This window comes from Typopeltis vanoorti, chromosome 19, assembly GCF_054136105.1.
Source record: "Typopeltis vanoorti isolate ZY-2024b chromosome 19, IOZ_Tvanoo_1.0, whole genome shotgun sequence".
Lineage (NCBI taxonomy): Eukaryota > Metazoa > Arthropoda > Arachnida > Uropygi > Thelyphonidae > Typopeltis > Typopeltis vanoorti.
The window spans coordinates 19,957,334-19,970,997 of NC_143567.1; the positions used below are offsets into that span (position 1 = coordinate 19,957,334).

Here is a 13,664-nt window from a genome sequence, read left to right on the forward strand (position 1 = left end):
GAATAAACCCAGCTGATCTAGTATTGCAGCTTATTTCCGATTTGCCTTAAAGAGAACCTCACAGTTTTTAATTAATTTATGAGTGGTAATAAGGATAGTTGAAGTGCCCTAATTGATGTCAAGAATTCTGAAGCGTAATTGATAGTGCTTTAAGTATAACTGCGGATAAGTTTTGTAGATGTGTTTTAATTCTTTAAGTGTGATAAGTGAATTCCAGAAGTTTGCTCACAACATAATAGATGTTCTAGGAACCATTTCCGGTAAGGTCTATCATAGTGAATTATTAACTTTAACTGGTGAAACCCTTCGTGATTGAGAGTTGGAGATAGGAATTGTTTGAAAGATATTTTCAGCTATTAGATCCTGTAATATTTTGAACTTATAGCATGACTGAAAAATGTGTGAAAACTAATTAGATTGGATGTTCTATTATATTCATTTAAGTGTAAAAACTTTATAACCCAGAAGCTAAGAAGGTGTATGTGAAGACTTGGAAGATTGTGCTAATGTAATTGACTTGACTTAATGTTTGACTTATTTCTATTGTTTAAAATTAGAAGTAAATTTTATGTAAGTGTTATATGACCTATATTAAATGCTTTAGTTGTTAACCTAACTGTTGTATTTGCCTGAAATTCTTTTTACTGCACCGTTCACAAAAATTCGAATCTAGCAGGAATCCCAAAGAGAGAAAATAAATACTTCGGCCTGAATGAATGAAAAGACTGCTAACTAATTTTGAATTGATCCTACTATTTCATATAGACTTATATAAGGATAGAGTGGCGCAGTATAATAGAAATTTCTCTACCCTTAGATCAGTGATCAATTTACAATTAGTTTTCCTTTATTTTATGAAAGTGACTTTTAACAAGATGGCGGATTCGAACATCAAGAGAACAACGTCGTCACGACAGAGGTAATGAGGACACCTTACTTATGCATATATCATCTGAACCAATGACCAGGTCCAACACTCTCACACCACGTGTCCCTTCAGTTATGTGCTGTTTCAAGTAATTATCTCGTAGAAGATGTATGAATTCCATTTCCTTTTTGCCATGATATTTCCTCCTTCCAATTGATATCACCATAATTAAAATCACCCATACTAACCCTGCACTCATTGCACTGATTTGCTGATTCATGAATTCAATATCACCCTCTGTACCCCCCTGGCTTATAGCTGCAACCAACTGTATATTTGGTTGTGTTGGTCACTATTTCACACCAGACCGCCTCAAACGAACTATCACTCACATATCTGTCATCTTGATATACTACTTTCTTTGGCTGCAACTCATCAGCTATCATCAACAGTACTCCTCTCCCCATTCTATCATCTCTATCCTCCCTGAAAATACTGTACTCATCACATTCAATTCCAGTGACCACATCTTCTGCTGAAAGCCAAGTTTCACTAATGCCTACAACTTTTGGTGAGATTGCACTGACTAATGCCAAAAATTCTCCCCTCTTAGGTATTAGATTAATTTCATTGCATTTAGACTTCTATTGTTTATCCAAATAGTATGCCATTACAAATTTTGCAATCTGATGTGCCTATCTCAAGAAAAATGTTTACAGCTTTTATATTATTATTTATTTATTTTTTTAAAAAGATGATGTTTGCAATCAGATATGTGGGATAGTTATGGATTATGATGGAGTCATAATTCTGGAGGAAGGTAGTACCTACTGTTCTTGTGCATGCACTAACTACCTCTTGTTTATGTAAATCTACCTTCATTGGCCATTATATCTCAGCAAATGAGGATCATCAAAACTTTGTTCAATAGAACTTGTGTCATTTAAAGTCAAACTTGTCAACATCCAATATATTATGCAGAAGAATAAGGAAGATTCAGTGCATCTCTGAACCAATTGTGAAGATCTTCAAAATATCTAATTTAGCATTCACGTTTTTACCTGTCAACAAATTCTCCTGCTTGTTACCTTCCTCCAAGTGTACAAGTTTACCAAGTTCCCTGTGATTGATTGATCTCTTCATTTGAAACAGAATGTTCAGTTGAGAAAAGACTACATGAACATCAGTCTTATATCATTTGTAAAAAAGCCTGAGAGGTCTATCACAATATGGAGAAGACACTGACCACAGAGTCTTCTATAATTTGTTTACTACACCATTGCCATTTTAAATTTGAGCATTTGTTCAGAGAGAACAAATGCTCAAATTTAAAATGGCAATGGTGAACTCTCTGAAGAGTACTGCTTCAGTAATCTTCAGAGAGAGTACTGAAGCAGTACTAAATTGCCCTAACTTAAACCATAATGACTAGTTTTTTTTTATTTAAAATTTGGGAGAGTCTTGTTCTTATTAGTTTGTTCTGGATCACATTGAAAAGTATTACTGCAACATTTCTGTTTAATTAATAAAAGTAAACTGAAACTATTTACTCACAGGTGGTCCCAAATCACCCTTTTCTCCTTTGGGGCCCTATAAAACAAACATATGAGAGTTAAAATAGTAAATTTTAACCAACACAAATAAGCTTCTATAACGTTACATATTGACCTTTGACTTGAATGAGTTGTAATATAACTTAAGATCATAAATATTAAAGTTAAGTGCAATTTTGGATATGACAAGCAATATACAGTTGAGTTTTGTTATAACAAACCCTGGAGACCACAGAAATAGTGGATAGCCTTCTATAGTAAATTTCTTTTACCCCAGAATAGTATCTGTTGGAGCCTTTGTTGGGACTTTTCAACAAAAGTCTGTGTGCCTACATAATGAAAGTTGACTGTATAAAACTTTGGATCAATCTTAGAAAACTATATGAAATATTCCATTATCAGAGCAGCTCCTAAAAAGATTACTAAAAAGTGAGCACTCTTTTTTGAATGGATTTGAGTGTATAAGAATGACTGGTTTTGGAGTTTTGAGGATTGACAGAGTTGACTGAGAACTACAATAAACTAACTTTAATTATTAATAATCACCTGCTGTTGATGCATACTTGATAGATGACTGTGAATGTCTTTAGCTGATATTAGCTGATTTTGAAAGACAGCAGTGAGACCTTCACCCTGATACTGGAGGTCTTAAGCAGCTTGAAAAAAGCCATTTTTATTCTCTAAAGCAGGGTTCTTAGATTAACTAACTCTTAGACCTTAATGAACTATATGATTCTTAATGAACTACATGTTTGCAATCTTTTGTGGGTGAGATTATCATGAAAAAATACATCTTTTATACAGCATAACTACAAACTGGACACATCAATGCTGATATTGGAGAATAGGGAAGACTAATGATTATGATGATCTAATCAAGATTTTAAATACTAACCTTTCAGGGCAAATTCAGATTCAAAAGAACTCAGTCAATTTCACACATAAGCTAAATATGATTGTAACCTGGAGAGCTGTTTTTTCCCCCCATCAGATCTGATCTTTCCTCAAATACTCACAATGGTGAGTATTTGAGGAAAGGCAGTGATTCACTGTATGATGAAACTTGGTGGTCTGGAACCTAACATGTAGTATGATCGGGTATGCCTGTATATATGCAATTCTTCTTCATGTAGCTTCCTCGGTGAGAGGGTGCAGTACCATGTCTTTCCAGTCTAAGATCTTATATCTTCAAGCCATGTCCTTCGTTTTTTACCTCTTGATCCTTTTCTCATAATTTTTCCTTCTAAAACTTGTAGTATCCTCTGTCCTGCTGAACCTCTCAGTACATGTCCTGCTAATCTCATCTTTCTCTGGATTATTTCCTGTAATAAGGATCTCTGTGTTCTCATTCTCTGTAGGACATCTGTATTTATCACATGTTCTGTCCATGAGATTTTCAGAGCTCTCCTATAGTACCACATTTCAAAGGATATTATCTGTTGTCTTACTCTCTTCTTGAATATCCAGGTCTCACTTCCATATGTGTGAAAACTGGCCACACTAATGTTCTCATCATTCTTTTCTTTGTCTCGATACCCACAGACCTTCTGAGCAGATCTTTATTTTTCCAGAATGCATCTTTAGCTATGGCTGTTCTTATTTTTATTTCTTTATCTTGCTTTCCATCTGCAGTAAAGTAGGTGCCTAAATATTTGTATTCTATTGTATGTTCAATTTTCATATTGTTTATGAATATTTCTGGCTCGGATCTGTTTTCTTTTGAGATTTTCATAAATTTAGTATTTTTTGCATTTATATCTAATCCAAACTCTTTACCTTCTTCAATTAGTAGCTGCATTAATTTGATTAATTTGTTTCTTTTTTCTGCTATTAGAATGGTATTATCAGCATATCTAAGATTATTGTATTTTATAGCATTGATACTAATTCCTGTTTTTTGTTTTTCAATCTTTTTCGTCACTGTCTCACTAAAGGTAATTAAATAGATTTGGCGAAAGGATGCAACCTTATCTAGCTGCTGTTTTTATTTTCACTACAGAAGCCTCAGAGCTAAACAGCTGCATTTTCAGTTTGGTGTAAAACACTTAAGTACATGATCTTCTATGTCTAATTTATCTAATATATTGAACATTTTATTATGTTGTACCTGATGTCAAAGGCCTTCTGAAAGTCTGTGAAATATATGTAAATGTTCCTATTTCTTTCAAGTGATCTTTCTATTAGTGTTTTTAGTTCCAGGATAGCATTAATGGTTCCATTCCTTTTCTGAAGCCTTTCTGTTGTTCACTCAATTCACTGATTAAGGCTCTTTCAATTTCTTTATTATTAACACTGGTTAAAATAATTTTAGATGCATGGGATATTAGGCTCATGATTCTGTAATCCTCACAATTTTGTGGATTATTTTACTTTGGAAGTGGTATGCAGATAGATGTTGTAAAAACTTCAGGTAATTCTATTGTTTTATAGATGTCCTGAGTGGATTCCACTAAATAGTAGTTATTATTGTCAGTCAAAACTTTCAGCAGCACAGCCGGAATATTATCGCACCCAGGGAATTTATTATTAGGAAGATTCTTAATTACGTGTTCTATCTCCTTTCTTGTCGGTAGAGTGGTATCTGTTATTACGTTTAACTTAAGGTTTCGTGAATCATCTATCATGTTACCATTATTATCATCACAGAGATCTGATAAGTACTCCACCTATCTTCCATTTATCTTTTCCTTATCAATGATTATGTTTCCATCTTTGTCCTTGATGTTATTAGACTGTGTACGTTTTGTTTTTCCATTAAGTTCTTTCACCTTCAGGAATGCTTCTCTGGTTTTGTTCCTATTTTGTAATTCTATCTCAGTGAACTGTCTATTTATCTAGTTTTCTTTCAATCTCCTGCATAACTCTTTGATTCTTTTATCCAATGTTTTATATCTTAATCTGCTCCTCTTTTCCACATTCTTCTTTCATTGATAAGGGTAATTACTTCTTGTGTTATCCATGTTTTTTCTTATTGTTTATTGATGTGTTTTTAGCAGACATTATGATAGCTGCTTGTAGTCTATTCCCGGATTTTGTACCATTTGCAGATCCCATTTTAGGGGTTGACTTCTTTTAATTTTTTTGTTTTCAGTCGAATATTCATCTTCATTAAGATCAGTCTATGATCAGATCCACAGTCAGCACTTGGCATCGCCTTTGAGTTTTGTATTTCATCGACGTAACATTTACTGACCTCAATTTATGCAATTACAAAGCTGATATCTGAATGATATCTCAGAAATCAAAAGACAGGAGGACTAAAGAGATAGTTGGAGGATGAGATTAAAGAGATGGCTGGAACTCGTTGGCATAGAAAAGTTCAAGATAGGACCGAATAGAATGAATTTTGTCCAACAGCGGACAAAAAATGACTGCAGAAGAAGCAGTTAAGCTTATAAATACATGCAGAGTCAAACAAGCACTGCATTCTGACTTACCTATATAATAAACTAAATTTAGCAAATTACAAACCAAATTATAACTTATATTTCTACAGAGACATATGACAAGCAGACCTTTCTCCAAGAACATACATTCCTAATGTTGTCTAGCAACAGTATGTCTTTGTGAGGTGGGGGGAGGTCTTTTGTTAAAGATTTTTACTTACATTTACAATTATTTACTTTGATAATAAGTAAATGCTTAAATTACTTAATTACATAAATACTTACTCAATTAGTACTTAAGTAGGTACTTTTTACAATTAAAGTAGTCAGTGTTTTGCCTAAGCGTGGTAATGAGTTGCGGCAGAGAGCAAGGATTATGAAGATTATTATTATTATTATTCAGGCCTCTATGGAATCAAAAGACTCATCGCAGGAGGTCCTTCCTAGGAAACACAAAGTCTATCATACCACTCCTTAAACTCATTGACCATTCTTGCTCTCACCACTCTATCAGGCAATGCATTCCACAGTTCAACCACCCTCCATGCAAAGAAACCACTCCTCACCCTCTTGCTCACAGCTTCCTTTCATAACTTCCAGGGATGGTCCCTTGTCATCACTCCTTCCTGCTGTTCAACCAAATGAAAGAACTCCCCAGTGTCAATCCTATAACCACCTCTCAACAGATATGATATGTGGAAATGTGTGAGAGAGAGAGAGAGGAGTGTAATTCATGAACATGTAGGATGAATGGAACTGTATAAGAGTGATGGACTGCATTTGAATGGTTTTTGGTGTGAGTCATCTGGAAGAGGCTGCTGCTGGAAAGAGAGTAATAAGTGCAGAGAAGTGATTTGAGCAAATAAGAAGCAATGTGGAAGAACAAGGAAGAAGGAATTGAAATAGATGGGAAAGTGGGTAAGGTGAGGGTAGAGAATGAGAGAACAAGTGTGCAAGGCAGACAGGGAAATGTGGGGGAGGCTTGGGGGGGGGGACAGGAGAAAATTGCATGAAAGGCTGATGTCAAAATAGGAAATGAATGTATTAATAGATAAGAAAGGAATGGAATGGCATGGGATATAGGGAGAATAGCTGGGTTTGAAGAGGATACACGGATGGGTAATGAGAAAGAGAGAGGAATGGCTCAAGGATGGCATGGAGAAGTCATATCTAATAAGTGGTATCAGTGAAACTTGTTGTAGATACAGAAATGTCGTGTTTGTATATGGATGCTAGAAGTATCAGAAACAGGGGGAACAAAATTGCTGTATTGATTGAGTTTGTTCATCCAAAAGTTGTTGGAATAAGTGAGATATGGTTGGATGACATCGTGTGATATTTTTTGTGAAGGTAGAAAAGGTAAAAAGGAGGTGGAATGCTGTTGATGATAGAAAAGAAGTTCTGTCCATGCAAAGAAGATGCAAGGGGAAAGTAGTGACAGTGTGGGATGCAATAGAATAAAATACTTGGTTGGCTGTTGCTATAAATCTGGTAATGTGGTAAGTAATTAATGTCAAATTAATAACTTTATACTACCTCATATATTAACAATTATTACATATTCATACTTTATTTCTTTCCATAAAGGAACCATAAACAATCATGTTTATTTAATTAGTTAATTAATTAATCTAACCAGTTAGATGCAGACCTGCGAGGAAGAGATATATGTGAAGCTTAAAGACTGGCAATTATGAAAAGACCAAGGCATCTTGCACTATACATTAGAATGAGGAATTGGATTGAAAGAAGCTCACTGCTTAGGCCCCTACTCAGGGCCGGTGGAAGCGGGCATGCGGGCACCGCAGCCAGGGAGCGGTTCATAAGTTAATTTTTAAGAAACAAAATTTTTATCATAAAAACAAAAAATTATTAGAATGATCAATATTAAAATAAACACAGCTGGATACACCAAATAAAAATTTTAAAAAAATGTATATTGCCGCCCCTTTGATCAGCTGGCTGTTTACAATTTGCAGCTAGAGCAGGCTAAATGTTTGCCTGCAGAATGTTGTGTCTACTGCAATCTATCTAAAGTGAAACGATGAACGGTTTTTATGCGCAGAAACAAATTTTCGTACAAAACATCTGTTGCTAGTTAACCAGTCATATGGTATGCATGTCAGTAGGCTACTGACAGTAGTGCAGTGCCGACTATTATTTCGTCTCTGTGTCGTGTTGTGTAATAATTTCTTGTGGGTATAAAATAGTAATGGAATCAAAAATTTTAAAAAAAAGTTATTCGGTGCACAAAATTGTAAGCGTCATGTTGCAAAAGAAGCAGATTTTAAGAAACAAACTGGGGCTCTTAATAAATTTGTTAAAATATTAAAATATTTTGATGCAGATTGTAACCAATTCGATACATCAGAAATCAGAGTTGAAGAACTGTGCACATCATCCAGTTTGCATGAAAGTACTATTGCAACTATTGAACAAAATAATTGAACATGATTTAAGTGAAAAATAGTTAGGATTTAGTCAACTGCAACAAGATATAGTTGTAGTTGACCATGAAACTAACACATTGCTAGTCTCTGTAAATTTAGAAGATCCAGGTGAATGGGGAAATATTGATGAAAAATTACGAGCTGTTTTAATTGAAATGGGGCCTGTTCAAAAGAAAAATATAATATATCCCAGAGATACATGTGGTCGTAAATTTGGCGACTCGTATTATAATAGAAAAATGGAAAACGGGGGTTCGTGCCAAGAACATGGCTCGTGTATTTCAAAACTTTAAATTCTGTTTTTTGCTTTTGTTGCAAACTTGTCGCACCTACTAAATCAACTGAATCACCTACTGAGCCTTGTAGAAGGTTATAACGATTAGAGAAATGTAAGTACAACTTTACATAGACATGAGACTAGTTTAACTCACATGAAAAATTTCTTTAAATGGAAGGAACTTGATAAAAATTAAAAAAAAAAAAACTACTATTGATTTACAGACTCAAAGCATGTATGAAATGGAAAAGAAACATTGCATGAGTGTTTTAGAACGCTTGATTGAAATTATAAACTTTCTTGGTAGTCGAAATTTAGCTTTTTGCAGATCATCTGATAAATTATATGAAAGGAGTAACGGCAATTTTTTAAAATTAGTTGAACTGTTTGCTATGTTTGATCCCGTTATGGAAAATCATGTTGAAAGGGCCCTACAACGAATACAATAGGGTACACTATTTGAGTAAAGACAGTCAAAATGAAATATTGGAAACTTTAAGTAACGCAATCAGGGATACAATTTTATTATAAATTCGAAAATCTAAATATTATTCCATAATTTTAGACTGCACACCTGATGCAAGTAAAACAGAACAAATGACCATTATTATTAATTGCTTTGTTTTCTGTGAATGGAATTGTTGAGCTCAGGGAAAACTTTTTAGATTTTGCAGATATATCAGATTCCTCAGGACGTGGTTTATGTGCAACAATAATGGAACAACTGGAAAAATGGAACATTCCCATTGAAGACATGCGAGGTCAAGGGTATGAAAATGGGGCAAATATGAAAGGGAAAAAATACGGGCTCCAAAATTTGCTTTTGAACAAAAATCCACGAGTGTTTTACGTACCATGTGCTGCTCATATTCTAAATTTAATAATTAATGATGCAGCCAAAGTGAATGCAGATACAATTAGTTTCTTTGCAATTATTCAAGAAATATAAAATTTCTTTTCATTCTCTTACAAACGTTGGGCAATCCTTTTAAAGTTCGTAAAAAAACTAACATTGAAACAGCCACCAGAAACGCGATGGGAAAGTAAAATTAATGCAATCCACCTTCTACGATATCAGTTAGGAGAAATTTATGATGCACTTTTTGAAATTTTAAATAATGAAAATTTTAATAAAGAAACTCAGCATGAAGCACAAACATTATGTGCTAAAATAAAGGACTACAAATTTATTTGCTCTCTTATAACTTGGCATAATTTACTTAACAGAATAAACCCTGCTTCAAGATAAAATTATGAACATTACACTTGCTTTAGAATCGATCAAAAACTTAAAAATATTCTTACAAGAGTATTGATCAGATACAAATTTTAAAGAAGTTCTAAAAACGGCAAAAGAACTGAGTGAAGAGGTGGATGGAGAACAAGAATTTAAAACTGGTACGGAAGTTCGATGACAAAAGAAGACACGACAATTTGACTACGAGCATCATGATGAAATGCCACAATCACCAGAAGATAAATTTAGAGTGAACGTGTTTTATACACTTCTAGACGTTGCAATGTGTTCGTTAATAGAACGTTTTGAACAACTAAAAACATATTATGATAATTTCAATTTCTTGTATAGATTACTACAAATTAATAACGATGATTTACGAAAAATTTGTGGCAATTTAGAGATTCTCTTGAAAGACTGTGACAATAAAGATGTAAATGCAATAGAACTATATGACGAGTTATGTGCTTTCCAGGATATTTTTCGGATGGATAATTTAAATATTCAAAAGCCCTTTCAATATTCTTAATTTTATTGTGTCGAATAATTTAGCTTTCCCTAACTTTTCAATTGCTTTAAGAATACTATTAACCTTATCTGTTAGTGTAGCAAGTGATGAACGTTCCTTTTTCAAGTTGAAATTGATTAAAACCTACTTAAGAACAAGTATGTCACAAAAAAGCTTGTTAGTTTGGCGTTAATAGCTATTGAAAATGATATATGTGCGGAATTAAACGTTAAGACCATTATTTCTAATTTTGTGAATATTTGAAATTTTAATAAAAAAAATTTCAAGTATAATTATGTAATTTAATTTATTTTCTGTTATTCTGTAAAGATGTCATTTTTGAATACTTATATTAAACGTTCTAATTATTTCTGAATTCTTTTCTTATTTTCTCATCTATTTTCAGTTTCTTTTATTTTTCTAAAAGATAGTTCCACTTATAAAAATTATTAAAAAATTTTTACAAGTTACTAAGAATTTAGTAACTTGTAAAATGCAAGAATTTTTTAAACTTTAGTTCAAACAAATTTTAACTTTAATTAAAATTTATTTTAATTTTGTTAACGATTCAGGTCGGTGAGAAGGCTATAATCCCTGTATCATTATATTCAACGATTAAAGTTAAGTGGCTTTATCAAATTTGCTTTAACTTTTGAAAATTTTTTGAATATTCTAGTTTTTAACGATTATCCTGCCTAGCCAATATCCCCAGTTCATTACATTTAGCAAACCAACATGTGGCTGTTCCGTCAAAATTTATTTAAGAAATTTCAAATAATTAAAATTTTTATTATGAATTAATTTTTATTAAGAACCACACTCTCCCGGATCGTTACAGGGGGGCTTAGATAGAAATTGCATGGGGGCGCCAAAGACCCTAGTGCCAGCTCTGCCCCTACTGAAGAATTATCTGGCAAAGGAATGGTCAGAATGTCTTCCAAAGGTCAGAAGATTAAATGAGGTAGGTGTGAAATGGATGAATTAAGGGATTCAGTATGTAGTCTGGAAGAATGCATTATGGAGGCAGCATGAGACAAGATGAGTTGTAATAATCAGATGCATGAGGATTACAAAGAGCAGGAGAACAAGAAGACTTGTTTTGGTATGGATAGCAACAGTGGGGAGAAGAGCAATTGTTAGATACTGAGACCAAAACAAATCCCAAAGAATTCTTTTGATATGTGACCAGTAGAAGAAAAAATTATTATAGAAGGATGATATTGGTTGGTGCAAATGGTAGAATAATAAACACTGAGGAAATATAGTTTATATATTGATGGCGACTAAGTGGGAAGTATATGAGATGTTGAACAAACCTGATGTTAATAAGGCAGCAGTTGGACCTAATGATATATTATTATTATTATACAGTATCCACATGTAGTCCAAAGATCTGTTGTGTGAGACCCACACTACTTTTATAGACACAAAACTTATCATACCTCTTAAACTAATTTACTGTCAGGGCATTTGCAACTAATTCAGGCAATCCATTCCACTCATTCATCACTCTCCATGCAATGGTTAATTGCATGGAGAGTGGTGGTTAATATCTAGTCTGCACACCAGTACTAACCACACTATTACACAACTTAGACTGATGACCAATAGTGTTCTAACCATTTGTCATATATTAAAAAATTTCCTTTGCATCAATATTATAAAACTCTTTTAATATCTTATAAGTTTCTATTATGTTCCATATTTTCCTATCAACTAAACTTTGTAACTACTACTATTCCTTGGCATTACAGTCCATTTAGGACCTGGGCCTGTCTCAGGATAGCCTTCCATTCTTTACGATTCTGTGCCTTGTTCCTCCAATTCTTTACGATTCTGTGCCTTGTTCCTCCAATTCTTTGCTCCCATTTTCTTTAAATCATCCTCCATGTCCTGGTCTGTTCAGGTTCAAGACATTCCACCTTCCAAACCAATATTCATAACACTTTTTCTGCTGTCCAGGTCATTCTGTGAAGTCTGTCTGGTTAATTTTCCTTTTGACTTTCTTAAGAAGTTGAGTTTTTTCATGGCAGGGTTGTTAGCCTTGTGCCCAACCTCACCAGAAGGAACCTGGCTATACCTCCGGGGACTGGGTTTTAGTTGCCTTTTACGACATACAGTCATCAGCTTGGTAACTCATCTCTGAATCCTCTCTACCACCTGCTGATCCCCCAAGAAATCCAGCTGATCATATCTGTGCATGGTAGTCAAGATGTGGCCTAATCATAGCCTTATGGAGAGGGATGATAACTTCCCCTCTCTTTACATATTGGCACATTTTTCAATATCCAAGTTATCCTTTGAGCTGTTTTACCATCTTTTGCAATAAGACTTCTGAACATCACCTCTCTGTCCACCATTATTCTCAAATCCCTAGCCTCATCAATTTCTTGCAATCCAGTACCATCAATATGGCACCGTCTGCAACCCTTTCATTCCGAAGTGCATAACATTACATTTTGCAACATTAAATTGACAGTCATTATCCTTTGCCCACAGTGCTAATTTATTTAAATCATCCTGCAGGATATCTACATCAACTTTATCAACTATTGCCCTCCCCAGTTTTGCATCATCTGCAAACAACTGAATATCCTCCCTTAAATCTTTCCATATCACTACTATAGAAATTAAAGAGTAGTGTCCCTAGTACAGAACCCTGAGTTAAATTATGCTGTCATTTATTATAAAATGTGAGTAAATTACTAAGACTTAAGTAAATTATTAAAGCAGTGCCCACTATAGAGTATTGTATCCACTCACTGTTGGATTTTGCCTATAACCAACTTTTCCAATACTTTCACAACCCTCCAGATATATTAATTGTCTGTAGTTTGCTACTTCTGTCTTGGAGCCACTTTATGTAATGGAGCAATCTTACCCTCTTTCCACTCCTTTGGAACCTTGCTAGAGCTGAGCTTAGACTCAACAACTTTATCAGAAGCAATAATGCCAGTTCTCTTGCACATTCACATAGTACACTGGATGACATGTCATTCAGTTTCACTGTTGTATTCACATCGATATTTTTCAGTATGCCCAACGCCTTCTGTTAATCTACCTCAATTTTGACATGTGTCTCTGTCACATTAGCAACTGCAATATCTCCACCGGGATGATCCACATTTGCAAAATGATCATCCAGTGACTCAGCTATTTATTTTGTCTCTTTCCATCAACACTGGTTAAAGTCATCCTTCCATAGTCATTTTCTCTCTTATTTGCTATATAACAAAAAAAACTTTTGGATTTACTTTTGGCCGCTTAGCTATTTTTCTCTCATAACCTGATTTAGCATTTCTTACCATGTTAGTCACTCTTCTTGTTTGCACGTTGTACTGCTTATGAGTATGATTATCACTTTTTTTCTTTATATTCCCTCCAC

General features: G+C 34.1%; 1 protein-coding gene across 2 annotated transcripts in view; it reads right to left on the bottom strand.

Moving 5' to 3' along the window:
* Positions 1–13,664, bottom strand: part of LOC150095894 (uncharacterized) — a 320,356-nt gene that overhangs the window by 167,969 nt on the left and 138,723 nt on the right. For both annotated transcript variants that reach the window (XM_090409433.1, XM_090409432.1), the window contains exon 4: positions 2,423–2,458. In XM_090409433.1, the coding sequence (XP_090265559.1) occupies positions 2,423–2,458 (36 nt within the window). The remainder of the gene's footprint in view (positions 1–2,422; positions 2,459–13,664) is intronic.